Source organism: Bos grunniens, chromosome 25 (genome assembly GCF_055505025.1).
Source record: "Bos grunniens cultivar Pamir isolate PY7600 chromosome 25, Bosgru_T2T1.0, whole genome shotgun sequence".
Classification (NCBI taxonomy): domain Eukaryota; kingdom Metazoa; phylum Chordata; class Mammalia; order Artiodactyla; family Bovidae; genus Bos; species Bos grunniens.
The window spans coordinates 3772073-3799673 of NC_141189.1; the positions used below are offsets into that span (position 1 = coordinate 3772073).

At 59.7% G+C, this 27601-nt stretch overlaps 1 protein-coding gene across 5 annotated transcripts; it reads left to right on the plus strand.

The window, feature by feature from the left end:
* The first annotated feature begins 1925 nt into the window (after positions 1 to 1925).
* Positions 1926 to 25608, plus strand: SLC29A4 (solute carrier family 29 member 4). 5 transcript variants are annotated; one of them, XM_086373801.1, is made up of 11 exons: positions 1926 to 2071; positions 14047 to 14228; positions 17084 to 17209; positions 17513 to 17626; positions 18090 to 18218; positions 20124 to 20198; positions 21431 to 21678; positions 22280 to 22415; positions 22531 to 22718; positions 23356 to 23596; positions 24603 to 25608. In XM_086373801.1, exons 2-11 carry the CDS (start codon positions 14057 to 14059, stop codon positions 24743 to 24745), a joined length of 1572 nt encoding a protein of 523 aa, XP_086229927.1. In that variant the 5' UTR covers positions 1926 to 2071; positions 14047 to 14056; the 3' UTR covers positions 24746 to 25608. The 5 variants fall into 5 exon arrangements, 3 of the variants coding, with proteins under 3 accessions (XP_086229927.1, XP_086229926.1, XP_086229928.1); XR_015154228.1 differs by lacking the exon at positions 1926 to 2071 and adding an exon at positions 10349 to 10570 and having other exon boundaries at positions 20129 to 20198; XM_086373800.1 differs by lacking the exon at positions 1926 to 2071 and adding an exon at positions 10362 to 10570.
* Positions 25609 to 27601: the final 1993 nt, after the last annotated feature.

The following is a 27601-nucleotide window of genomic DNA, read 5'->3' on the forward strand; positions in this document are numbered from 1 at the left end:
TCGCCCCCTTCTCCTCCTGCCCTCAATCTTTCCCAGCATCAGGGTTTTTTCCCAGTGAGTTAGCTCTTCTCATCAGGTGGCCAAAGTATTGGCGCTTCAGCTTCAGCACCGTTTAATTAACTTTTAACAATGGCTGAGTTCAACAACCGTCGAGCAGAATTATCTAAGAAGGTAATTGTTGGCTCGCAGGGCTGACAGGAGCACCTCCAGCATGGCGCTGGGAAGCTGGAGTGTGGCATCTAGAAGGTTCCCTCACTAAGTGCATGGAGGGGTAGGGGGTGGGGGTAATGGGGGGACTGTGCCCACTGACCCTCAAGGACCACCTCCAGCCTCATCCCCTGCCTGAGGGACAGCCTGGCCCCAGATGCCAACCATGCCCACAGATGCAGATGCGCATCCCTGGTGGAGACCCCGCAGCCCAGCCCACACCTGCTACATGCTTTGAGAGCCCAGCAGTTCCTTTCCCCACCTGCTGCGCCGCAAGGGGAGGGGGACCCCCAGCTTCAGTCTGCCCTGGCTGTGGTCCCCCCACCCTACAGGCTGAATATTCTCCAACTGCCCAGGGGGAGGGGTATCTGCCACCACCAGACCACGCCGGACACTGGTCAGTTGTCACAAGCCCTCTGCGCTGAAGCTGTTACCCTCAACAAAGCAGCCCCGGGGAAACGAGCTGGATGTCCAAGTCCGCCCCCGGGAGGGACAGCCCAGCCTCACCAAGCAGTCCTGCTCGCCGGGCGCCAGCTTCCTGCAATCTGTTGTTTTATTGTTGGTTCTGCAGATCGCGGTCAACAGCCCCAGTGGCAGGCTTGACGGCCGTCACAGGTTACTAACGTAATTAGCTGCGGTGACATAGCTACTGTTGTCGGCCCATTTCACAGACGGGGAACAGAGCTCAGCTCAGCAAGGCTCAGGAACGTCACAGGTCCCACGGCTGGGAGGTGGAAGGCTCGAGTCAAACCCAGATCTGTCTGATGGCAAGGCTCAGTGGTAAAGAACCTGCCTGCCAGTGCAGGAGACATGAGACACGGGTTCGATCGCTGGGTCGGGAAGACCCCCTGGAGGAGGGCATGGTGACCCACTCCAGGATTCCTGCCTGGAGAATCCCGTGGACAGAGGAGCCTGGTGGGCTACAGTCCAGGGCGTTGCAAAGAGTTGGACATGACTGAACGACTTAGCACACAGGCACACAAAGGCTCAAATCTAGCCTCTCTGCTCTCCCAAGCAGGGATGACAACGTATGGCGGGGCGCCGTGTGCCGCAGGCCACGATCTCTGGGGATCTTAACAAGCAGCGAAACTGTCCAGGGATGAGGGGAATATTGATAAGTCCCTCCCTCTCTCTGTCTGCATCTCCATTTCTATTTCCATCTCTGAAACATCCTAGTCAATGACCTCACCTCCCCCTTACAGGGATCCCCGCCCCCTCCAACACTACTTAGAGAGCGGTCTAGACAGATGTTCTCCTGGATGGATAATCCATCTATGCAGGGAGAGGTGTACCTTGCTTGGTTGACTTTTCTGGATCGGCGAATTATCATCTGTATAATCAGAGGAGACAATAAAGCTATTTTCAGCTAGGGAACAAATGAGTGCAGTGGTAGATCCAACCCCAACGTCTGGTGCTGGGGAGGCTGACTCTGTCCTCATGGCTGGCAGCCTCCCCCTGCTGGGGAGGGGCTCATCTACATGGCGAGGACGAGGGAGGCGGGCAGGAAGCCTTCAGGAGTGCCAAGGCTGGACGGCCCCCTCAGTGTTACCAGGGCAGGTCCTGAGAGGGTGGGGGCGCGGCTCCGGGGACACACAGCCCGCAGGGTCCCCCGGTACCCTGCACGGCTCTGCTGGGCACGGCGGCCCCAGAGACTGACTGCTCGGGTGTTTTCTCAGCACATGGGAACAGATGGCTCCAACTCCCACCCACGGAAGCCAAACATTTCCCTGGTTACCCTGCTAATTTGCTCACAAGGCTCCTCTTGTAAATAGAGAGTACAAAGGCTCCTTCGCGCCGCGTGTCTGACGAGCAAATTCTGACTCCACGGGGGAGAGGCCTCAGAGAGAGCACAGCAAAGTCCCAGGTAAGTCCCAAGTAAGGCCAGGCGTGGGCCTGGTGTGGTCCAGGCGTGGCCAGGAGCGTCGGCCATTCGGGGCCATTTTCCTGCCACTCCCCAGAGGCTGGCTGGGAAAACTTGGGCCAGCCTGTGGCACGTGTTTCCTCATCTGATCTGTGAAATGGGCGTGTTGATGGCAAGGGACCCGGATGCAAGCCATCACTCAGGTGCTCCAGGAATCCGAGGATCTGGGAGTCTGGTCACCCTGCCTGCCTTCCTCTGGGGTCAGCTTGGTGGCCCCAGGGTCCAGTGCCACTCTGTCCCCAACCCCAGTGGTAGCTGGTTCACCCAGACCCTTTTACTGACCGAGACCTTCTCCAAGCCCAGCCCCAAGGCTCAGAGACGGGCTGACTCCTCGAGGCTTCTCAGTTTGGGCAAACATTCGACCTTGGGCAAACGGCTTCCCTCACCTGGGCCTCACCCCCATCTGTACATTTGCGAGTCCTCAAGCCTCCTTCAGAGGCAATGAGGGTCCAGTGACCCCCAGTGAGTACTCAGGGTCACCCCTGACATGCCCAAGCCAGGGGGAGGCTCCGTGCCGGGGGACAGTGGTGCTGAGCCTTTGTGAGTGGATGGCAGTTGGCGGGATGGGGAAGGGCGTGTGTGGATGGGGGTGGAGGGAACTAGGTGGGCAAAAGCTTGGGCAAAGAGTCGCCTTGTTGTTGGGGGCGGGGAAGCCTCAGGAAATTGGGTGTGGCTGGGAGCTCAAGGGAGGGGCTGGGGGTGGGTGGGAGCGTCGTGGGGGGTGGCTCGGCGCTGCGGGAGGCGGAGATCAGAGCTCGGGGTGCAGCAGCCAGCCCAGGGTCTGCCGAGGCTCCCATCCCCCACCATCCTCAGTGGCTATAATGAAGAGCTCTTCCAGCTAAAAGCTCCTGGAGCCTGGCCAGCAGCTGCCGCCGCCCTGGCCAGCCTCCAGCAGGGCCCCGGGGAGCCTTTATGCCCACTCGCTGCCTGGCCTGAGGTGTCCTGAGGGGCAGACCCCAAGATGCCACGATGGCTCGGGGCCCCGGTCCCGGAAACCTGGCCCCCGGTACGCCTCCCTCTGACCTCCAACCCCAGGGGTCTGGGGGGTTCTGGGGAGCAGTGTGCCCCACCTAGGACAGACAGGGGTGGCTGAGAAGGGACAACATCTGCCTGGCCTTGCTGTGTGACTTGAGCAAGGCAACTGGCCTCTCTGAGCCAGGCCCCTCCCCTCCTAGACTCACTGTGAGGATCTGAGCAATGACCTTGGCCCAGGACTGGCTCCTAGGGCTGCCAGTGCCAACCTACCCCCCGCCAACCCTGTCCTGCTCAGCACCACACACACCATCCCTGCCCTCCTAGGAGACAGTCCTGGGGTTTTATTCATTCAAGTTGCCTTTTTAGCCCAGAGGGTTGGGTTGCATTTTCTCTAAGTTGACACCACGATGCTCAAAGGCAGAGCACAGGCAGGGATGAGCTGATGGCATCCTGGCGTGTGATGCCTGCAAGGCTCAGGCAGGGGGGTCCCGGCCGGCCCAGGGGACCTTTCTGCCCAGGTCAGAAGCCTGGTGCCGGGGCCTGCCCTGAGGTGACCGACATCACCCATGTCCTGGGGTCACTGTGAGCGTGGAATCCAGCTTGTGTATGGCGTGACTGTGCAAAGACCCACTGTTCCCTCACCCCCGCCTCCCCACTGCCCCATTGGCTTCCCCAGCTCTCAAAGGGCGCTCCCAGGCCCCTGCACAAATTAGAGGAGGTGAGAGGGGAGGTGCCACGGGGAGACCCTCGCCCCTCCACCGTCTGTGGAGGCCTGGGCCTGCCCAGCGCGGTAGCTGGCGGGCCCGGGTGGGCACCCAGCCTCTGTCCGGGGGGGCCTTTGCCTCTCCCTCCCCAGCCCCTCCTGACAGTCTCTGCCTGACTCTTGGCTGCATGTCCCGGTCGATGGGAAGATTCTAATGGGCTTTAAGTTAATAAGTTGGGAATAAATTAGGTTTGGGCTCTGCGGGAAGCAGATGGTCTGGAAGAGCCCTGGCAGGGGTGGGGCAGGGTAGGGAGGGGGCATGGCGGGGCGCACCACTGGCCCCTTCTCTGCATCCCTCCACCCCCAGCATCCCAATGTATCATTGCAAACATTTTCAACATAAGGAAGAGCCGGAAGAATCATGCTGGGGACCCCCAGCGGCCCCCCCAGAGGAGCCTGCCTGGACTCCGCTCTGTTTCTGAGAGTCCAGCTCTCCACCCACTCTCCACCCAGCAACCCACCTTCCTTCAACGCAGTTCAAAGCCAACTGCAGACACCAGGACACTTCGCCCCCACACCTGCAGAGCGGTAGCTAGAGGTCAATATTTGGGGATTTTTCAGACAAAATTTACCAACAGTAGAAGGCACGAATCTAAAGTGAACATTTGCTGAGTTTTGACAGATGGACATGTTGGATTAGCCAAATCTCTATCAAAATAGAGAGCATTGCTCACCCTGATGCCTCTCCCTACCGAAGGGTAAACATCAACCGGATTTCCCTGGATTCATCTTGTCTGTTCTGGAATTTCATGTGAATGGAACCACACGATAGGAATTCTGTGCCTATCTTTCCTGTGTCTGTCTTTTCCATTCAGCATAACTGCACCTGATGGTCATCCGGTTATGGGGGTAGCAGCAGCGTGCTCCTTTTTCACTCCTGAGTAGTATTCCGTGGTGGGACTGGACCACAGTTTAACCATCTTCCCTCGCAAGGCCCCAGGCTGTTTCCAGGTTTCTGCTATTATGCATAAAATCTGTATCTGCCTTTTTGTGGACATTTATTTTTGAGATTACCTTGAGTCCGTCCCTCCCTCCAAACAAACCAAGCCCACCCTGAAGCTGGAGGGGACAGGAAAATACCCCAATACACCCGCTGGTCTTTGGGCTGAGCACATCACCCCCACACGGCGTCCCACTGGGGGGCCATGGTGGTCTAGGAGGCACCTACTCCCTGGGAAGGGACGGACAGTGAGCGGGCAGGCTTGGTAGCTGTTGTCACTGCAATGGTGGGAGTTATTCTAAAACGTCCACTTTGGGCCCAAAGTGTATCCCCCGAGATTCGTGCACAAGGGCACCCACCTGGAGGGCTGGTTAGATGGGCCACCAGCAGGAACAAAGCCAAGAGCCTCCAGAAAAGCCATCACCCTAGGGAAAGATCGAATGTAGAGTATTACCAACAAACCATGGTCTTGGGTCAAGCAAAATTTCAAAGCACTGTTGTCGGGGTAGATGATACGGTTAAGAAATATTTAAGGGGACTTCCCTGGTGGTCCAGTGGCTAAGACTCTGCACTCCCAAGGCAGAGGGCCCCAGTTCGATCCCTGGTCAGGGAACCAGGTCCCACATGCTGTAATTAAAAGATCCTACGTGCTGCAACTGAGATCGAAGACGCCGTGTGTCGCAACCAAGACCTGGTGCGGCCAGTAAACACATATTTTTTTAATAAGAAATATTTAAGGTAGTGGCTTGAAATGCTCTCAGCTAGATGAAAAGGCTTCTAAGAATCTTAAAAGCAGGCACCTCAGACTTTCTCTGTTAGATTAGTGAAGTTAGTGAAGTTGCTCAGTCGTGTCCGACTCTTTGCGACCCCATGGACTGCAGACTACCAGGCTTCTCTGTCCACGAAATTTTCCAGGCAAGAATACTGGAGTGGGTTGCCATTTCCTTCTCCAGGAGATCTTCTCGACCCAGGGATTGAACCCAGGTCTCCCGCATTGTAGGCAGACGCTTTGCCGTCTGAGCCACCAGGGAAGTCTGTTAGATTAGAGAGCTTCTAAAAATCGTGGGGACCTTGTTCCTCAGCCCAGCACTGAGAGATGTGTGGGTGCGGCTTTTACCTATTAATAGTGGAACGGATTATAATTTGATACATAGGAAGCCCACAGCGTTTTTAAAACAATTATATCAGATTGGGCTGAGCAGCTGAGCCAAATCTCTGCTGCTGGGACAGAACCCACTAGCCTACCCACCTTCCCACCCATTCGTGATGTGTGGGGAAGGTTACAGGGTGGGCTCTGGGTGTTACCCCTGCAGACCCTGAGGGATCCTGGGAGAGTCAGTACGAGCAGGTTAGCTTTCAGGAAGCTCGCTCTGTCCGTCTAGCGAGCTGGGTCGGAGGGCACAGTGCGGGAGGCCAGGAGACCAGGGAGGGGGCCCTGGTAGCACTCCACTGACAGGTGACTTTGGGGGGAGCTTCCGAGGCCACCGAGAGCAGCGCCCAGCACTTGTCGAGTGCAGGCCGGGCAGGGGCCTTGGTCCCCAGCGGTGGCAGCTGCAGGTCACTCTGGGGCATGAAGCAGACCCCACCCCAGCCTCTCCCTGTGCCACCTCACCGCCCTCACGAGGCTGGGTGACAGAACAGGGGGGACAGCGGGCCCCTCCCTCAACCCCTGCCACAGCCCGTCACCTGCTTGTTCCAGTGGGCCTTAATTGGCTACATTTTTCAGCCTGGCAGATGGCGTTTCTCCAAGGGAAGGCTGCTCACAGGGATGGGAGCACAGGCATCGACGAGCAGGGTCTTTGCTGCCGTCAGTGAGGCTGGGGTGTCGTCAGCAGTGACAGCGGGCCAGGTCCTGGGGCTTACCCAGCCCGGCACCCCCACAGAGAACACTTTCCTGGGCCTGCCACTCAGCCCCGAACCCTCAGGAGGCATAGCCAAAGACTCGGCTCTGACCTGATGGCTGGGACCTCTCTGGGTCTCAGTTTGCCCACAAGTAGAATGGGGATGGCTCTAGGGTTCCCCGGCACAGGGCAGCTGGCGGGGGGAGGGGAAGGATGTCTCTGAATGTGCACTGAGATCTCAGCAAGCGTCGGTGCCCCCTCCCTGGTGAAGCATGTTAGATCTTTTACCCCTCACAACAGTCCTTCCAGCTCTCCTTTTCCAGCTGAGACACAGAGAGGGGCGGTGAGTGGCCACAGGTCACACAGCAGGAAGGCTGAGCTCTCGCCAGCTGCTGAGGGTTGAGGGTCCCCGTGGGGGAAATGAAGTCTTCCTATCTCCCTCAGAGGGTACAGCAAGGTCCTTGGGCATGAGACCCACGGTATGGTGCACGACAAGGAGACATTCAAGAGCAGGGCAGAGGGCACAGCACGAGCCAGTGTATCAGTTATCACAACCACAGCCATGCCGCGTAACAAACACCCTCCAGAGGTCAGTGGCGTAGACAGGAGGTGTGTGTGGCTTTCACGTGAGCCCTACAGAGCTCATGGCTGGACTGACCCTGAGGAAGGGTCCTGATGTGGCAAGATGTGGGAGTGGCCTGGCCCCTCTCAATTCCGAGTCCTATTCAAATGCATCCGCCTCTCCCAGGCCCATTAGAGCCCCCACGACACAGCCCTGATCACCCCCATGATATCGCAAGCTCCTGCTAAGGTCCTCTGGACACGAGCAACATCAGTCATCCTCCCAGACCTTGGCCCTCATCTAAACCCTGAAGTCTCTTCCCTGTCTTAGCAAACTGAAACTTTTCTTAGCAAATAGAAAAGGCAGGAGACTTCCCTGAAGAGCCAATGGTTAGGACTCCGGGCTTCCACTCGCAGGGAAACTGGTCAGGGAACTAGGGTCCTGCATGCCCTGCGGCATAACCAAAAAAAAAGTCAGAAAAATAAAGACAATGATGCCTCTCCAGTCCCCACATTCAATGGCGACTAACATTTTACTGCATTCCCTTCTAGTCTTTCCTCTATGCAGAATACATATACTGTGTGAAACTGTGTATCGGGCTTGTCCAAATAATGTTACAAAATTCAGTGTATGAGAGGGGACAGTAAAAAAATCAGTGTCCTTTCTCTGATCCTGCCCCCACCATCTCCTTTCTCAGAAGCAATCGCTATTTGGTACTATTTTATTAGGGTGTTATGCTGATATTCACAGGTGAGGCTCACCTATTATTTTCTTAGAGAACCTTCTTCAGGTTTACCACACTCTTTCTTTTCTCCTGTGCTCTGAAACGATGACGTTGCACCTTGGCTCTCCTTTCTTTAAAAGTTGGGTAGAATCTGTAATTTTGTGAAACTGCCCACACCTGAGTTTGGGAGCAGCGAAGACATAGTTCTTAAACAAAATTCTCTATTTCTTCTCCAGTAAATGTTCTATTTAGATCTGATTTCTTATTTGATGGCAGCTTGTCTGCTCATTTTTATTTTCCCAGAAAATCTTTTATCCAGTTTTTCTAATCTGGGCCACAAAGTGCCAAGTATCTTTTGTATTTCTTCCCACTTCCTGTTGATATGCCACTTGCTTTCACATGGCCAGTTTCCACATTAAACGGTACATCCTAGTGGTGACAGATTATTCCACTAGTTTTCTTGTTTTTTTTTTTTTCAAATATAACAATCATGTCATCTGTCTCCCACCATGATGAATATTCCTTATCTTCTCTTCTTGGATAACCAGACTATTTGCAATGTCTGGCTATTATGGCGAATGTTTTTGTTTAGAAAGCCTTTTCTGTATTTTTAGAATTATTTCCTTAGGCTAGATTTTCCGAATCAAAGGCATCTTTTTTAAGCCAATTTACTTTCTGGGAGGATTGTTCCAATTCACATCCCCCTACCCCAGGAGAAATGGCAACCCACTCCAGTACTCTTGCCTGGAACATTCCATGGACTGAGAAGCCTGGTAGGCTATGGGGTCGCAAAGACACGACTGAGCAACTTCGCTTCGCACCCTAGGAATCTAGGCTTAAAACTCTTCCTCCGACTAAAACACTCCAGGGACTTTCCTGGCAGTCCAGCAGTTAGGACTCCTTGCTTCCACTGCAGGGGATGTGGGTTTGATACCTGATCAGGGAACTAAGACCCCACATGCTGCTAGGTGTGGCCAAAATAAAGAAAGAAGACACGCCAGGGGCTCCAACAGGAGCCCCCTCAGGCTGGTTTCTGCCCTCTGCCCCCCTTCCTCCCCCCTGGAGGTACACTGACCTTCTTTCTGTTCTTGAATAGAATGAGGTTTTCTGGCCTCGGGACTGTGCACTGGCTGTTCCCTCTGCCCAGAGCACCCTTCCCACAAATCTCCCCACCAGGGGCAAGTCTCTCCCGTCCAGTGTCACCTTCTCAGAGTGGCCTTCCCTGACCACTAGGACGCCCACCCACCCCCGTAGGCACATGCCATTGTCTCTCCCACCACTGTCTCTCTGTCTTCCAGGCATCTGAAGCTTCCAGAAATGATTGCACTTGCTTACTGCCTGCGAAACCCCATGGGGGCAGGGACCCTGATGGGGTCCCTGCACCTGGAACAATGTCTCACAGGCACCGAATAATTTTTCCTTGCACCAGGGCAGCTTCACCATGGCCTCCCGCATTGGCCCTTTCAATGCTTTAGAGCCCTGGGAGACACCAGACTCATTAACTCTAAGATTAATGATTTTGAACAACTGGCCCTGTCTCCCAGCCCACTCTCTGCTTGTCAGAGGTGGGTCACCAGACAGGAGGAGGGGCTAGTCTGGTGGGAAGTGAGGGGATGACATCCAGGTAGGGGCTTGGCATGGTCTCTGCCAGGCACCTGTGTGGATCCCTCCTGGGGGGGCTCAGCCCTGAGTGGGCTTCCCACGGGCTTGCTCCTCCACCTCCCACCTCTCCTCCCCTTGAGGTTGGACGCCTCTCCTGACAAAGAACTTTCCCTCCCTTCCCAGTGTGGTGGGCTCCTCCCAGGTCACAAATGAGCAAAGGGAGGCTCCCAGAGAGGTGGGCACAGGGGCCAACAGCCCTGGGGGGGTTGTAATTCCATCCACCCGGGAGGAAACTGAGGCTCCGAGACAGGAAGCCGCCTCCACAGCGTCTGATCTCAAGCAGCGAGCAGGAGGACCCCAGGGCAGGAATGGGGACCAAGGCTGCAGAAGCCCCTAGATCTGTTTGGAATGCACAGGATCTCCTGCTCGCCGACTTCTACTCATCCTTCAAAACTTGAATCTGGTCACCGGCTGACCTGTCCCACCCACTCTTCAAGCACCACAGGCCTCCCACGAGAGGGGACAGTAGTTGGAGGAGGTGAAGGGGCAAGGCGGGGATGGGGAGGGGAGTAGGCCTGGGCACCCAGGCAGGGAGGTGGGCATGGGCAGTGGTAGCTAGATCAGCCACAGGTCACCCAGAGGTCGCCGGGCGGGGGCGGGGGGGGGGCGCCCAGACCTCAGTCTCCGGCCCTCCCCCGCGGCTCGGAGGGCGGGGAAGGGGGGGGGCTGGGGGGCGGGAGGGAGGAGGGGAAGGGGCGGGGCTCCGCGCGGGGGGCGGGCCGGGGCGGAGCGCGGGGTCCCCCGCTGTGCTCGCCGCGGCCGCTGCGCCCCCCCGGACGCGCTCGCCGACCCGGGGGCCGGCGGACTGGGACCCGCGGAGGACGCCGGCCGCGCCGGGCCCGAGGCGGGGTGCGGGGAGCGGGACGCAGCGGGCCGGGGCACGCGCGCCCAGGGGTCCCGGCGCGGGGGCGTCGGGCGCGGGCGGGGCCGGGCGCCCCGAGGACCCCCACCACCCCCAGACCGGACCGGACCGAGGTAAGCTGCCATCGCGGGGGCGGCGGGCGGGGCGCGGGCCGGCCGGGACGCGGGGACCTGTCGGAGCCTTTGTCTGAGGCGCGCGCGGCCCGGCTCCGTGCTTCCCCCCCACTCCGCGCCGGCTCCGGCCGCCGAGTCCAGGGGCGCGGGCGCGTGACCCCGGGCAGCCCGAGACCCTCATCCTCCCACTCCATCCCGGGGTGAGCGGGCTCCCACGCGCACCCTGTCCAGCCTCCGGACCGGGCCAGCCCGCCACCGGCCCCTCTGCGAGCGCAGGACCCAGACCCGGGAAGCGGAGAGTGGCCGCCGGCTCCAGGCCCTGCCTGGCCAGGCGCCACCTCCTCCCCAGGCACAACCCAGCATCCTTCCAGCTGAAGTTCCTCCTTGGAAGTTCCTCCGCCCCACCGCGCCCCTACCCCTGCCCGCCCCCTCCCAGCTCTTGGGAGAGCGGCTGAAAGAGGTGGGGCCTGCGCCCAGAGGTCACCTCGCAGGGGTCCTACCGTCTGTCCTTCGCCCAGGAGCGCTGGCCTGCGAACCGACTGCGTTGCTGTGAAGCTGGTCTCCCGAGGGAGCCGGGGCTGGGGGCATTGCAGCACCAAGGCCAGGGGCCAGGGGCGGGGCCAGGCACCCGGGTCGGCTGGCGCCTGTGGCCGGTTGGCCAATGCTTTTGAGCCTGCCTCCTACCCCGCTCCAGGCAGGGGGTGGCCCGTGGGCCTGGAAACCCACTTTCCTATGGGCAGAACCACCAGGGAGGAATTTGGGCCAGTCCGGAAGGCTTGGCCGCGGAAAGAGCGGTAGAGAACTTACAGGCTGCCTCAGATAGGGGGTCCGGGGGCAGGGCCATCCAAGGGCGTCCAGCCAGCCAGGACCAGGGGCTCGCATGAGCCTGAGGCCCCAGGAAGACTAGCCGGCTGGCTTTCCAAGCAGATCCCAGGCTCCCTGTGCCCTCCAGCTGGAGCGCAGCCCCTGAGAGGCTCAGACACCCAGAGCCTTCACAGTGCCCTGGGGGCACAGTTAGAACTCAGTTGCCTCTGAAATGGGGGGGACCCAAAGGCGGCCGGCCTGGTGGGGCTCCAGAAGGCGCTGTGTGGCCCCTGGACCCGGCTCTCTGTGCCTCAGCCTCTCTTTCTGCGAAGTGGGGGCCTTCAGGACTGCTGGGGTGTGGAGAAGACCCCTGTGCCCCTGTGCCTGTCCATAAAGTTTAATTAAAGCAGGACCCAAGGAGGAGGGGCCGGGGGAAGAGCTAGGCTCAGGCTTGCCTGTGTGGGGTGGAGCTGGGCGTGGGGGGGTCTGGGGGGACGGCTTGGAGGCCTGCAGCCCAGGAGAGGGAGGGGCAGCCCCCTCCAGCCAACCCCCCTTGCCCTGCCAACATGGGAGGTCATATCGGGGGTGCTGGGGCCACTGAGCACCTCCCAGGAGGGGGCCTGGAGGAGCACAAGGGCACAGTGGCCCAGGCAATGTGAGTGGCGGCTGCCCGTCTCGCCCGCAGAGTGTCTGGGAGCAGCGGGGTGGCCTCCTGGCTCCATGCGGAGCACGTCCGCCTCCCGGGTGGCGTGGCCTCTCGGCTAGGCGGAAACCTCAGCGCAGAGGCCGGGCGTGTCCCCGGCGCCGCGTCTGTCTCGGAAACACAGGCCAGGGGGTCGGAAGCAGACATCCTCCAAGGCTGGAGGGAGGGGTGCTCGTCGTTGCAGACCCTGTCCTGGGCCCACCTGGGAGGCCGGGTGGCTGGGGGACCCAGGGTGTCCAAGCCTCCAGTGCAGGACCCTGCCCAGGGCCACAGCCCTTCACCCGCGACTGAGCTCCGTCCTGAGTCCCGTTCGGCCCCTCAGCTCCGGATGTGGCAGGAGGTCCAGGGCTGAGCCTGGAGGGGGGTCACGCCTGGCTTCCTGGCCCCCACACACACATTGCTTCTGGGTGCCCATCTGCCGGTCAGCCCCCAGCCTGCAAGGACAGAATTTCCCCAAGACCCACCTGGAAGCAAAGAAGGCTCCAGACTCTCAGACCCCAACTAAAACTCTCTATGGGGAGCAATGAAGCGGGGGGAGCCCAGGGGAGGCTGGGGAGCAGGTAGACAGGCGGGGCTGCTGGAGGAAAGGAGATGAACCAGGCAGAGGCGGGGGTGGGCATGGCTGTGGGCCAAGCTCAGAGAGAATCGGGGCAGCCGCGGGCACATAAGGTCCCTTGGGGAGCGGTCCCTCTCCCTGCTGCTTCTGTGGGTGCCCTGACCCATGCTCCAGGGGGAGGGGATCAGGAAGTAGGGACGCCACACTCAGTGCCCGATGCTGCCACATCCCATCTGTCTCCGGTTCCCTACAGTGAGTGTGTATCCTCTTGGCAATCAGATAAACGATTAAAGGTTGTTCCAAAAACAAACTGGTCAGTATTTTAGGGAAAAAAGCTAGTCACCCAACTTCTCCAATGGTACTGGAGAAGACTCTTGAGAGTCCCTTGGACAGCAAGGAGTTCAAACCAGTCCATCCTAAAGGAAATCAGTCTTGAATATTCTTTGGAAGGACTGATGCTGAAGCTGAAACTCCAATACTTTGGCCACCTGATGGGAAGAACTGACTGATTGGAAAAGACCCTGATGCTGGGAAAGATTGAAGGCGGGAGGAAAAGGGGGCGACAGAGGATGAAATGGTTGGCTGGCATCACCGATGCGATGGACACGAGTTTGAACAAACTCTGGGAGATGGTGAAGGACAGGGGAGCCTGGCATGCTGCGGTCCATGGGGTCACAAAGAGTCGGACTCAACTGAGTGACTGAACAACAACGTCCATTGAGGATCAGTTAGCTCCTTTCCTCCAAAGATATAGATTTGAATTGAGGCAAGAGCCAGAGAGAAAGGACTTCCCGCCACCCCACAAGGCTGGCCCCAGTACGTGGGCCGTGGGGGCGCGGGGACCCACAGGCCTGGGTCCAGGTTTAGGTCCCGCCGCTCACTGCCTGTTAGACCGGGGTGGCGGGGCAGAGGAGCTGTTCACCCAGTAACGTTCCTTTTCATCGGCCATCAAATGAGTGGATGTTGGAACCTCCTTCCAGAGGGCAGTGGTTCATGGGACACTTGAGTGCAGCACTGGCACACACATGCTCAAACCACCCCTCCTGCACCACCGCATCTGTTTCCTCTCAACCGTGCCCGCCGCTGCCGCCCTCATGCAGGCCTCCAGTCTTGCTCCCTGCTGCAGCCAGGGAGCATCTTAAGACACAAGTCACATGGCATCACGTGTCCGCTTGGGTTTGCATCCAGCGACTCTGCTGTTTCAGTGCTGAGGGCTCAGGTTCAATCCCTGGGCGGGGAGCTAAGATCACATAAGCCATGTGGCATGGCAAAGAAAGGAAAAAGAGGGAAAAAAAAGGGGATGGGATGAATAGAGAGGACGGATGGCCCTGGGGGGCGCGGGCTGGCAGCAGCGCAGTGGGGCTGGGGTCCTCTCCTGGGCTCCCCATCTGGCCTCCTTTGCTTTCTCTGCAGCGCGGCCGCCATGGGCTCGGTGGGCAGCCAGCGCCCCCGGGAGGCCAGCGTGGCAAGCATGCCGCACGGGGGTGTGGTGATGAGCTTCAGCTTCGACAGCGGCCACCTGGAGGAGGCGGTGGCCGGGGCCACCCAGGCCCAGGGCGGTAGGACCAGGGGCATCCCGATTTTCACGGACTCTGGTGAGTGAGGGGCAGCGGAGGGTCGGCCTTGGGAGTCCTCCCGAGCCTTCCTGGGATGGGGAACCTCGGTGGGGGGGATCACTGAGCCTGGGGGGCAGCACTGGCCAGGATGGATTAGACCTGCTGCGGCGACAAAGGAGCCCACAGTCCCAGTGCCTTCGCCAACGCCGTGTGTCCAGGTGTGTTCAGGGAAGCCTCCGTCTTAATGTGGGCTTCCACGGGGGCAGGCGCACCGACCCGTGTGTGGACTGCTGTCTGCAGGCGACGTCTGTTGTGTGGCCACACTCATTGGCCAGAGCCAGCCTTGCTTCACTTCAGCAAAGTCCCCGAAAAGAGGACTGGTGTGAGATTCCAGGACCCTGTTTACTACCTGACCGTGTGTCCCAGAGCAAAGACCTCCGCCTCTGAGCCTCGGGTTCCCTCGGTGGAGGAAATAGGGCAGACTTGCTGAGCGGGCAGCATGTGGGTCTGGAGTCAGGCAGATTTGGGTTCCAGAGAGCTCCCGTCTCTTTGTCTGCTCAGGGACCTTGGGCAAGTCACAAAAACACACTCACCCTTTCCCCAGGGGCTGCAAAGTCCATACCTCTTCTCTGCTCCCCGGAACTTAAACACTGAGATGCAGAGCTGTTACGAGCACACCTTAATGTTAGATGATACAGGGGTGAGAAAGTGAATACAATAAGAACATTTGACTACTGTAGCCCGCCAGGCTCCTCCAGGCAAGCATACTGGAGTGGGCAGCCATTCCCTTCTCCAGGGATCTTCCCAACCCAGGAATCCAACCCAGGTCTCCCACATTGCAGGCAGATTCTTTACCGTCCGTGCCACCAGGGAAGCCCTAATACATATATACACACGTATTCATATCAAAATAAGGAAGAAATGCTCGGGCAGTCAGTCCTCCTATCTGGCTAGTCACGACTGTAGCTGGTATTTATAGCTACTTTCTCCCACCCACCCCCACCCACATTCCTTGTGCCCTCCACCAGCACCTGAGCTGGTCAGGGCTCTTTTCCGGAAGGCTCTGGAGCACGAGCAGTCCTGCTAGACTTGGGTTGGGGTCATTTTCCATGGACTGTATCACATAGAGCGGACATCCTGAGAGAGGCCGTAAGGAATCTCCCGTCTTCCAGATCCACACATCTGGGAGCACCCGGATGTCCCTGTGATGGTCAGGATCAGCCCCTCCGCCCCCAGTGGGCACAGCAACTCTGTCCTCTGCAAACCTGCAGAGGACAGTGTCTTGGGGTGGAACCGTCCCGCCCTTTAGAAGGAAGCCCCCTGCACCAGCAGAGCCTGGAGACATGGGGGTGGGAACCAAACGTTTTGCGTTGCTGTTCAGTCACTCAGTTGTGGCTGACTCTTTGAGACCCCATGGACTTGAGGACACCAGGTTTCCCTGTCTTTCGTCATCTCTCAGAGCTTGCTCAAACTCTTGTCCGTCAAGTTAGTGATACCATCCAACCATCTCATCCTCTGTCACTGCCTTCTCTTCCTTCCCTCAGTCTTTCCCAACATCAGGGTCTTTTCCAGTGAGTCAGTTCTTTGCATCAGATGGTCAAAGGACTGGAGCTTCAGCTTCAGCATCAGTCCTTCCAATGAATATTCAGGACTGATTTCCTTTAGGATTGGCTGGTTTGATCTCCTTGCAGTCCAAGGGCCTCTCAAAACTCTTGCCAGCACTGCAGTTGGAAAGCATCAATATCACTAGTTCGGGGACCTCTGCCGGTTGTGGTGATTTGGCCTGCTCTCACTTCCACCGTGGTTCGTGGGAATGAGAACGCTAACTCCAGGAGAACTTGGACCATATATTGGACACGGACTTAGAGCGTAGACAGCCTCCCAGAGAACACTGTCTGAGCCCCACTAGCTGTTGACACCCAGCTGGCCCTGTACTGAGTCTGTAAAAAGCCATTTCAGCATTCTGTCCAGCCAGGCGTTTCAGTGGCCATGATGATAAGAGTCAAGGAGGCGGAGAGGGTCACGGAGGCGGAGAGGGTCACGGAGGCGGTCGGGGTCACGGAGGTGGTCGGGGTCGTGGAGGTGGTTAGGGTCACGGTGGCGGTCGGGGTCGCGGTCGCGGTAGTGGTGGGGGTCATGGTGGCCGTGGGGGTCACGGAGGCGGGGAGGGTCACAGAGGCAGTCAGGGTCACGGTGGCGGTCGGGGTCGTGGAGATGGGGGCCTCTTGGTGACGGACGGCGGCCGTGGTGAGGGTTGCTGTGGTCGTGGCGTGTGTGGTTGTAGATCTAGTGGCCGCGATGGTGACGACTCGGGCGGCAGTGGCCACGAGGGTGGACAGTGGCCCGGTGACCGTGACCCTGGTTCTGGTGGCTCTAATGGTGATGCCAACAGCCGCGATGCACGGTTGGCTTTGCCAGCCTCGGCTGTGGGATGGATGGCAGCCGGGGTGATGACAGCCGTGGTGACTGCGGCCTGCGTGAGGAGGGACCACAGTACAGTGATGGTGGGCGTGATGGTGGGCGTGATGGTGGTCCGATGGTGACAGGGGCCACAGTGCTTTGTAACTTTTGAGACTGGCCGTGCTGGCAGGGGTGCGGGCAGCTGTGGCCATAGGGCTGGAGAGAGCCCACAGTCATGATGGCTTCAGTGGCTGCATATGGTAGGAGTGGCCATGCTGATGGTGCCCACGATGGCGGCTAAGGTGGCAGAGGCACCGAATGGTGGGATGCCACGTCTGCGGTTAGGGTGACATTGAGTGGCTACGGCTGTGGTGGTCACGATGGGGGGTGGTGTGGTTCACTGTGCCCGTGGCGGCGGCCTGCACCCCAGTGTGGTGGCCGCGGCCACGCGTGGGCCTGTCCGCCTCACGCCTGAAGTCTGGGTTTGTCGGCAGAGGAGCCGGCGCCTGACGACCGCTACCACGCCATCTACTTCGCGATGCTGCTGGCGGGCGTGGGCTTCCTGCTGCCCTATAACAGCTTCATCACCGACGTGGACTACCTGCACCACAAGTACCCAGGTGGGCCCCGGCCGCGTCCTGCCATCCACACTGCCCTGCTCGCTCGGCTTGGGCCAGCTGCCCTCCAGAAACCCTTCGGGCGGCACCCTGCTCCGGGGGCCCGTTTTCTTCAAACTCTAGCTCGGCTGTGAACTGCCGTATGACCCCAGGGCAGCCCCTCACACTCTCTGGGCTGTTAGCCCCTTTGGGGCAGAGGGAGGAAGCAGTGCTCTGTGGGGGCAGCTGCAGAGGGCGGGGCTCCACTGAGCCCCGGCTGCCCCCCCGAGCCCCGGCTGCCCCCCCAGCGCCCCCCACCGCCCGCAGGAACCTCGATTGTGTTTGACATGAGCCTCACCTACATCCTGGTGGCGCTGGCGGCCGTGCTCCTGAACAACGCACTGGTGGAGAGGCTGAGCCTGCACACGAGGATCACCGCGGGTACGCTGCCCACTGCCCACCCGGCCCCCAGCCCTCCCCTCTGGCCACCACGCACCCCTGCGCCTCACTCTCCTTGTCTGTAAGATGGGTGCACTTCCTCCTAGGAATGTCATAGGTTCCACTATGAAAACCGGGTCAGGCTCGAGGGGTGCAGCGCACGCTGGCATGATGCCCGTACCTGGGGAGGCTGCTGTGTGCCCCACATGTGTTCCGGGGCCCTTGTTCTCCCCTGCTTTTCTCTACCATTTGTCTCCATGGTAACATTCAGCTTCAAAGTCCAGCTCAAAAGGCGCCTCCTCCAGGAAGTCTTCCAGGTGCCCCTCTGAGACCTGTAAGACGTCCTGCCCTCCCAGTCCTAAGGGGAATGGCAGAGAGAGAGCACTCAGCCCTGGCCCTGTGTGGAGGTGAGGGGGCTCCCCCAGCCCACTGCTCACTGCTCCCTCTCTGGCCTCCCCCGACACAGGTTACCTCTTAGCCCTGGGGCCCCTCCTCTTTATCAGCATCTGCGACGTTTGGCTGCAGCTCTTCTCTAGGGACCAAGCTTACGCCATCAACCTGGCCGCTGTGGGCACCGTGGCCTTCGGCTGCACAGGTAGGGCCAGGGGGCCAGGGTGGGTTGAGTTGTGTGCTAGGGGCGTGTTATACAGGGTGAGCAAGGCTCAGGGCTGGTGTGTGTCCACATGCACACGGGCATGTCCATTTTCACACATCGCACACTGCACACCCACAGGGCTGTGTGCGCTGGGCACGCAGTGTTGGAGCACACACACCGCGCACATGTCCACACGCCCAAGCCTTATGTGGACATTAAGGCACCTCCCTGGTTTTCTCAGGTATAAACTGTGCCTCACAAACTCTCAGGCATTTTTTCTGTGTCAGTGTTTCTATTGGGCAGTAGCTTTCCAGTTTTGTTTTTTTTTAAAGCTTTTTATTTTGAAACTATTTCACACTTGTGAAAAGTTGCAAGAATAATATAATGGGTTCGCATATACCTTTTAACTTCTTATTGTTGTTCAGTCGCTAAGTCACGTCCAGCTCTTTGTGATCCCGTGGAGGGCAGCAGGCCAGGCTTCCCGCCCTTCACTATTGCCTCGATTCACCAGTTGTTAATATTTTGCTGCAAATGCTTTCTTTCCTTCTCTGGCTTTCTCTGTCTCTCCCCACTTCTAAAGTAGCTGTATATATAAATTTCCGCGTACATATATATAAATGTAAAATAATGAACGTTTTCTCTTTAAACCGTTCAGGAGTTACTCCAGACATCGTCACACTTTTTGCCATAATACTAACAGTTCAGGGCTTTTCACTGTGGTAACAGTTAAACCTGAGACGTTTCCCCTAGAACCGTGTCTACAATTGCCCAAATCAGGACATTGAACACTGATACAGCAGTGTCATCGAATCTATAACCCATGTAAAGATTTCACAGGCTATTCCTATAATGTCCTCTATAATTTTTGTCTTTCTGACCCAGGGCCACATGCTGCATTACTGGTCATGTCTTTAATCCAAGTGGTCCTCAGTTTTCCTCTGTCTTTTATGGCAGCAACTTTTACAAAGGTCCAGGCCAGTAGTTTTGTTGATAATGCCTTCCGTGAAGAAATGCATTTCACATTATGACTCAGCAAACGTGTGTGTGTGTTTATAAATAAAATCAAGGTTTGTGAGATAATATTCTCAATCCAGGCTTTGTACACAGGTCTGCTCTGTTTTTTAAAAAATCCTGGTGACAACCACGAGATCCCAGTTTGCCTATCCTGCTCCAGGGTTTCCTTCTAGACATGGAGTCATTAGACTGTAGGGTGTGAGCCAGTGTGGCTTGATTTTCCCCAGACACGGCTGCAGTTCTGTCTTCATATATATATATTTTTGCTTGCACCGGGTCTTAGTTGTGGTGGGTGGGTTCTATTAATAGTTCCCTGACCAGGAACTGAACCCAGGCCCCCTGAATTGGGGGCATGGAGTCTTAGCCACTGGACCACCAGGGAAGTCCCTGCACTTGTGTCTTATTGGTCAGGACGAGAGAGGTTATGCTTGGTAGTAAATGAGCCCAGAAATCTCAGCGGCTTCGCAGAACCAGTCTTACTCCTGACTCTTGCTACACGTCCAGCTGGTGCCTGGGGTACTTTGCACACTCACTGGTGCTGACAGTGGCTCTCCATTTGTAACACGTGGCCTTGGCTGTAGCTGCCCTTGGGGAAAAAAAAGACTGGAAGACCACGTGGGCTTTTCCTGCCTGGTCCAGGAGTGATGTATGTCATTTCTGCTTGGCTGTCAGTGACCAGAGGAGGTGGGGGAGCCTGGCCAGTCCAGGGTGGGGACACAGAAGGCAGGCAATGCTGTTTCCACCACACCCCTCGCGGTGGTTGGACCACCTCCCTCTGCCCCCAGTGGTGTTCATGTCCTTTCCCCACTCTCTTGCCAACACGAGTGTTCTTGAACTTCTGAACAGGTGATAAGTGGTGTCTCACGGTTACTACTCTCTCTCTCTCTCAAGTGCAGCAATCCAGCTTCTACGGGTACACAGGGATGCTGCCCAAGAGGTACACGCAGGGGGTGATGACGGGGGAGAGTGAGTATCTGCAAACCCCAGGAGTGGGCGCTGGGCTTTCTGGGCTCTGAGACCCTCTCCCTGGGACTGAGGTGGGGCTCAGGAGCCCTGGGCACATGCGGCGGGAATGCCTGGCTGGAAGCAGGGGCAGGACTCCCAGATGAGGAATGTGGCTGTGAAGGGCATGGCCTCTTTGGTGTGCGGTCCTCTGGGATGTGAGGCACAGGTGGGTCTAGAGTGTCTCGGAGCGCCTGTGTGAGGCATGCGTTTTGTGTCTGTGTGTGCATGCGTGCGCGCGTGTGTGCACGGTCAGCCCATCCACACATGTCATGTCAAGTGCCGTCCCTCAGCACCAGGCTCTCCTTGCAGCCCCAGACCCATGAGCCACCGCCACTTGGCATCTCAGACTCACTACCCCAAGCCCACCGTGTCATTTCCCACGGCCTCAGTGAGCTGCACCCCCACGCTCAAACCTGAAAGTTACTCAACACCCCATCGTTCTGCAAGTTGTGTGGGCCTGCCTGCCCTCCAGCTGATCCTGCCTCTCCAGCCCCCGGTCCAGGTAGCTGACCCCCTCATGCGGTGCCCCCCTTCCACACAACGTTAGCTCCACCCTCCATCCAGCCCCAAGCAGCAGGGGCCCCCAGGAAGGTACCTGGCTTGCTGTGACTCCCCACCCACCTGGTTCCAAGCCCACAACTTCCTTTCAGCTCCTCAAATAGAAACACGCAGAGTTCATGCCCTCTTCCCCTGCCTGTACCCCCAAATCCTGGTGTTCTTCTTTGCGACCTTGGGGTCTCTCCCCTCCAGCCTCATAAGGAAAGGGCCTGTGTGCATCATCCCCACTGTGTCCTCAGGGCGGTACGGTGCTAGGCACACAACAGGCATTCCATCTACACTTCCAGTGGAGTGGGAGAGGGTGTGAGCAGGCGGCGGGCCGGGGAGGGGCGGTCTGCGTGGATGCGTCCTGTGGGCAAGTCTTAGGGCTGCGGGATAGCTTGTGGGACGGGGCCGAGAGGGAGGGCGGGGCCGAGAGGGAGGGCGGGGCCGAGAGGGAGGGCGGGGCCGAGAGGGAGGGCGGGGCCGAGAGGGAGGGCGGGGCCGAGAGGGAGGGCGGGGCCGAGAGGGAGGGCGGGGCCGAGAGGGAGGGCGGGGCCGAGAGGGAGGGCGGGGCCGAGAGGGAGGGCGGGGCCGAGAGGGAGGGCGGGGCCGAGAGGGAGGGCGGGGCGGGCGTCACGGCCCCTCCTCCTCAGGCACCGCAGGAGTGATGGTCTCGCTGAGCCGCATCCTCACCAAGCTGCTGCTGCCGGACGAGCGGGCCGGCACGCTCATCTTCTTCCTGGTCTCCGCGGGCCTGGAGCTGCTCTGCTTCCTGCTGCACCTGCTGGTGCGGGGCAGCCGCTTCGTGCTCTACCACACAGCAAGGCCCCGCCACTGCCGCCCGAGCCGCAGGGCCGGCTACCGCGTGCACCACGACGTGGCCGCCGAGGACGTGCACTTCGTAAGTCGCGAGGTCGGGGTCTGGGGGCCCTGGGCACGGCCGCCACCCTGTCCCAGCCGGGCCCTCCTTCCTGACGCGGACCACGGTTCCATCCCCCGGTGGCACACATGTCTGGGGCCTGAGCCCCCTCTGGATACGACAGCCCACCCCTGAGGCCTTAACACTCCCCCACGCCGGCTGTGATGGACCACACCTGCGGCCTGAGGTCCGTGCCGAGCCGTCCTGGGGGCTGGGGCGCGCTCTGGTGGCGGCAGGGCCACCTAGCCCGCAGAGGGCCCAGGGATGGCAGGTGTGGGGGCTAGGCACAGGGGAGCCGGGGAGCCGCCTAGGAGAAGGGCAGGGCAAGGGGAGCCAGAACGTTCTCAAAGGAGTTGTTCCAGCGAGTCGCCCTCGCTGGGCCCTGGGCTGGGGACATGAGTGAGCCAGAGACCGGCCCACGGGAGGCCCCCTTGATGGTCAGGGAGGTTCCCCTGATGGCTCTGGGCTGAGACCTGACCCGTGCGGCCGGAAGGCCGTTGGGGGTGGAGGGGAGCACAGGCCCAGAGGCTCGGCTGCGGCGACCCGCACGCAAGTCCCGGCCCCCACTCCGTCCTCCCTCCAGGAGCACCAGGGCCCAGCACTGGCCAACGGCGGGTCCCCGAAGGACAGCCCGGCCCACGAGGTGACGGGCGGGGGCGCCTACACGCGCTTCGACGTGCCTCGGCCAAGGATCAGGCGCAGCTGGCCCTCCTTCCGAGGTGGGCGGGCCTGGCCCGGCGTCGGGTCTGCGCGCGGGGTGGGGCGGCTGCTCCGACGGGCTGCTGGCAGGGGCTCCTGGGCTCGCCGCCCTCTGACCCCGCTGGCCGCCCACAGCCCTGCTCCTGCACCGCTACGTGGTGGCCCGCGTCATCTGGGCGGACATGCTGTCCATCGCTGTGACCTACTTCATCACGCTGTGCCTGTTCCCGGGTCTCGAGTCCGAGATCCGCCACTGCATCCTGGGCGAGTGGCTGCCCATCCTCCTGATGGCCGTGTTCAACCTCTCTGACTTCGTGGGCAAGGTGGGCCCCGCCCCAGCGGAGGGGAGGGCGCCCCCACTTGAAGATGCATGTGGCTCCGGGTGGGGAGGGTTGGAGCCGAGCCATGGACCAGACCAGGGGCAAGAGGAGGGGCACCTGGCACTGGCCCCAGGCTCACTGGTTGAGGGGTCTCTGGTAGCACAGGTGTGGATACAAGCAAGGGGGCAGGAGCACCCAGAACTGGCTAGCCTGTCATTGGGCTTTTCTAGAGGAACACAAGGCTCAGAGAGGGAAAGCCATATGCCTGCGGTCACACAGCAGGGAGGTCTGAGAAACTCCAAGCCAAGCTTAGTTAGCGGGTCCAGCTGCTGCCGCTTCCTACAAGTTGACACAGGTGGGCCTGACTCTTTGGGCCGCCGTGTCCTTGTTTCTCAAATGGGATCGTGAGCCTGCCCGGTGAGGGCGCTGTGAGGACTGATGCAGGACACGTGTCGTGTTTAGCTGGGTGCCAAGCACACCGCAAGGCCTGTGTGTCGCCACAGTGAGGGGTTTGGTCAGTTTTCGGGGGCAAAAACAGGAAAGGACAGGGACACAGCCTGAGCCGGGAGCGTCCAGGGACAGGAGTGGGTCTGGAGAGGCGAGGGCAGAGGCTGGGGCCCACAGGTCCATCTCCCTGCAGATCCTGGCGGCGCTGCCCATGGACTGGCGGGGCACCCACCTGCTGGCCTGCTCCTGCCTCCGCGTGGTCTTCATCCCCCTCTTCATCCTCTGCGTCTACCCCAGCGGCACACCCGCCCTCCGCCACCCGGCCTGGCCCTGTGTCCTCTCCCTCCTCATGGGCATCAGCAATGGCTACTTTGGCAGCGTGCCTATGATCCTGGCGGCGGGCAAAGTGGGCCCCAAGCAGCGGGAGCTGGCAGGTAAGGCCCCCTCGGCCCACTTGCCTGTGAGACTGTCCACCACCAGGCAGGGAAATCCAGGCCCATAAAAGTCAAGGCCATACCGCAAGCAGCTGCGTTTGGGTCCCAGGGACAAGTCAGCTCAGAGCGTGTAGGTTGGGACGTTCATCAAGCCCTTCCTCATTCATCCCACGACAGCTCGGTGAGCCTCTGCCTCGAGGCAGGCACTGTCCTAGGCTCCAGGGACACAGCGACAGTATAAGCGGTCCCTGTGCTGATGGGGTTGACCATCCAGAGCTGACACGGCACACAAAGATGTGCTGTGCTGGAGGAATACAAAACAGCGATGGGATGGAGGAGTCGGGGTCGGGCCTCACTGTGGAAGCAGGGCAGTCTGGCAAGGCATCACTGGGGAGGCCGCGTGAACAGAGCCCTGGAGGAAGGCGTGAGGGGCCAGCCACGTGATGGTGCAAAGGAAGCGGCGGGACTAGTATGTGCAAAGGCTCCGGGGCAGAAGCAGTGTGGGCCAGGGAGGTGGTGAAGAGGTGGGAGGAGCCTGGAAGGAAGCCCTGGTTCCAGAATCTGTTCTGACTGTAGGGCCTGCAGGGCCAGCTGACTGGGAGATGTAGCATGAGAAGGGGGCGGGGGCAGGGGTGTGGTCAAGAAGGACGCCCAAGTTTGGGCCTGTTGCCGAGGGCAGGAAGGCTGGACGGTTGTCAAGTGAGACAGAGGAGGGGCTGAGTGGGGAAGGGGCACTGGAGGTGGGTTCTGGTCAGGGTACCTGCGGGAAGCCTGGTGGGCACCCCAGGTCGTCCTTGACAAGGTGGGAGGCTGGAGAGGAGGCGGCGCAGGCCAGGCTGGGCCGCCCAGCACGTTCTGTCAAGGTTGGGCAGCCCTTGGGCGGCAGGAGCTGGCCGTGGTCACCGCCTCACCCCCCAGGAGCGGGGCTTCGGCTCCAATGCAGGCGTGGCCCGCCGCCCCCCAGGGGCCCCGATCCCCGCCCGCTGAGTCCCGGTCCTGACCGCAGGGAACACCATGACCGTGTCCTACATGACGGGGCTGACGCTGGGCTCCGCCGTGGCCTACTGCACCTACAGCCTCACGCGGGACGCCCACCGGAGCTGCCTGAGCCCCTCCGCCGCCAACGCCTCCTTCCCTGCCGGCCTCTGAGCCCCGCCCAGGGAGGGCCGCCGGGGCCCCCTCCCCACCCCTGCCTGCAGTGCCTGGGGGCGCCCAGCCGCCTCCCTGTGCAGAAACCACCACCTCCTGGCGCTCCGGCCCCAGGGCTCCGCCCCGCTCTCGGAGGCCTGGACGCGCCGCCCCGGATGCGGCTGTGCTCCGCGCTCCGTCTCACGCCTGCCCTCGCCCCCCGCCCGTGTCCGCCCGGCCCCGCTCTGTTGGGTCACTCACAGCCGTCCCCGCCCGGGAGAGCAGACCGCCAGCCCGTGTCCCCTCCTGGGTCCTCTCTGAGGGCCCCACGGCCCTGACCCCACCGTCCGCGGCACCTCCCCCTCCACTGGGGACCCCACTCCCACAGGCCTCCCCCCACACCCCTGCTACGAGGGGGCTGCAGCCTGGGTGCGCCCACCCCGCGCCAGCACCACCCATGCACCCTGGTACCCCCCTGACGCCACAGGCCTGGGGGTCTGTCTGCCCAGGGAGCCCGGTCGACCTTCCTGTTTCCTCCAGCCGCCTGTGATACAGGAGGAGACAGTTTGAGAGCCACGACCAGGGCCCACAGCCTGGCTGGAGTCACACCCCACGACCTAGCCTTGAGCCCTGTCCAGGGGGGGGTGGAACAGACGTGCCCAGGGATGCCTGGCAAATAGAAGGGGGGGGGGGGGTCCCTCCAGAGCTCCAGGCTGGCTCAGCACCCCGAGCTGGGGGGATTCCCGGGGCATCCTGCCAGCGGCGGGCTTCTCCAGGGGTAAGACAGGCGCCCTCCCACCCCCTCCGGGTCCCGTCCACCCGTCGGTCCACTGACTGTACCGCACTGGCCATTAAAGATGAAGGCAGAGCCTCTGCCCCACCAACGCCTGGAAATCACGTCTGTGCCACCGCCGTCTCTGCCCGCCGGGGTGGGAGGAGGGGTCCTGGTGGGGCAAGGCTGGCGGTGACTGGGACCAGTCTTCCCCCCACGCACGTGGCGGGCCCAGGATGGAGCTGTGAGGAGGGGCGCGGACAGGATGCGCGTGGGCTTTCAAGGGCGGCCCACTGGAAACGGGGGAGAAGAAGGGACGGCAGCTCGGCCCTGTCGTCCAGGGTCAGAGCGAGGAAGCGGGCTGGGGGGCGTTCCGGGGTCAGGTCTCGGCTCTGTCGCTGACAGACTGTGATTGGAGCAGATTCCTCCGCTGTTCCGTGTCTCAGTCTCCCCGAAAACCGGGTCGGTGTACTCTCTGATGTGGGCGCATGGGAGGAGGGTTGGGGAGGCGGGGACCCGGCCGAGCCCACGCGGGGCGATGCCACAGGGGCCGCTCCTCGGGGCTCCGGGGAGGAGAGGGGAAGAGGTGGAGGGATGGGGGAGGGGGAGCGCGCACCAGCCCGTGACTCAGTTTCTCTAAAGCCCGAGGACCGTCCTAGATGGAGGAGCCCATCCCAGGCTCTGCAGACGCTGAGCTGGCTGCCTTCGCCATCGGCACACCGTACCCTCCACGCACCGCCCTCAAACAGCAAAGCCATCCGTGTCCCATGCACGCCTGGGGCGCTGGGGCGCTGGGCGGGTGCCCGTTGGGTCCGGCCTGAGCTTCCCAGTGCCGGGGTTGGGGGGGAAGCGGGGTAGGGCGGGGCGGGGTCAGCACCAAGACCCTGGCGCAGCATCCCCCGAACCCCCGCAAGAGTGCGGCTCCTCCATCTCGCGCCGGCTCAGGGCCCCGCAGACCGTCAGCACCCTCGTTATCTCTTCCAGAGTGGATGCAGCTGGGAGCATTCAGCTCCATAGGTTTTCGTTAGGTTTTTTGGCAGCGCAGGGTCGTTTGTTGCAGTTCAGCTCCGTTGCTGCGTGTGGACCTTCTACAATTGCAGGGCCTACTCTAGTTGCAGTGCGCAGGTTTCTTGTTGCAGAGCAGGGGCTCATTAGTTGTGGAGCGTTGGCTTAGTTGCCCCGAGGCATGTGGGATCTAGTTCCCTGGCCAGGGATCGAACCTGTGTCCCTTGAATTGCAAGGTGGATTTTTAACCACTGGGCCACCAGGGAAGTCCCTAAGGTAATTATCCATATTTTCTTATAGCCCTCTTGCTAATTGCTTGGGAGTTGCATTTTATAGGTCTCTTTTTTAAACTTTCTTTTGTTCTCTTATGATATGATGCCTATTTTTAATGTTTGTATTCCTTTTTGTGTATTATAGATTTTGGGTGCTTTTTTTTCAGTTTTAACATTTTTATTGAAGTATAGTTGACTTGCAGTGTTAATTTCTGCTGTACAGCAAAGCAATTCAGTTAATATCTTTTAACATATTCTTTCCATTATAATCATAGAATATTGAAGTTACCTGTGCTGTGCAGTAGGACCTTGTCACTTATCCATTCTCTATATAAAAGCTTACGTCTGCTGACCCCAACCTGCCACTCCATCCCTCCACACTTGGCAACCATCAGTCTGTTGTCTGTGATTGTTTCATTTGTGTTATATTTCAGATTCCACATGTCATACCGTATGATATTTCTGTTCCTGAGTTCACTTAGTATAATACTCTCTGGTTACAAATGGCGTTATTTCATTTTTTTACGCTTGAGCAGCATTCCCCTGCATGTATGGACCACACTGTTATTCATTCATCTGTCGATGGACACGTAGCTTGTTTCCCCGTCTTGGCGGTTGTGAACAGTGCTACTATGAATGTAGGCGTGCGTGTGTCTTTTTGAATTCTATGGTTTTGTCTCAATCTGTGCCCCGGAGTGGAATTGCTGCCTGTGTGGTGTGTGCCCCCTGGTGAGTGAGACTGGCCTGAGGCTGCAGCCGGCTTCCTGGAGGGCAGGGCCAGAGGCTGGCACCAGGGAGCTAGGCTCTGTGCTGGACTCGGGTCTACAA

Coding starts and splice junctions, on each gene's coding strand:
- SLC29A4 (XM_086373801.1), top strand. CDS start 14,057: ATGGGCTCGGTGGGCAGCCAGCGCCCCCGGGAGGCCAGCGTGGCAAGC. Junction 14,229..17,083: donor CCCGATTTTCACGGACTCTG/GTGAGTGAGGGG, acceptor GTTTGTCGGCAG/AGGAGCCGGCGCCTGACGAC. Junction 17,210..17,512: donor CCTGCACCACAAGTACCCAG/GTGGGCCCCGGC, acceptor CACCGCCCGCAG/GAACCTCGATTGTGTTTGAC.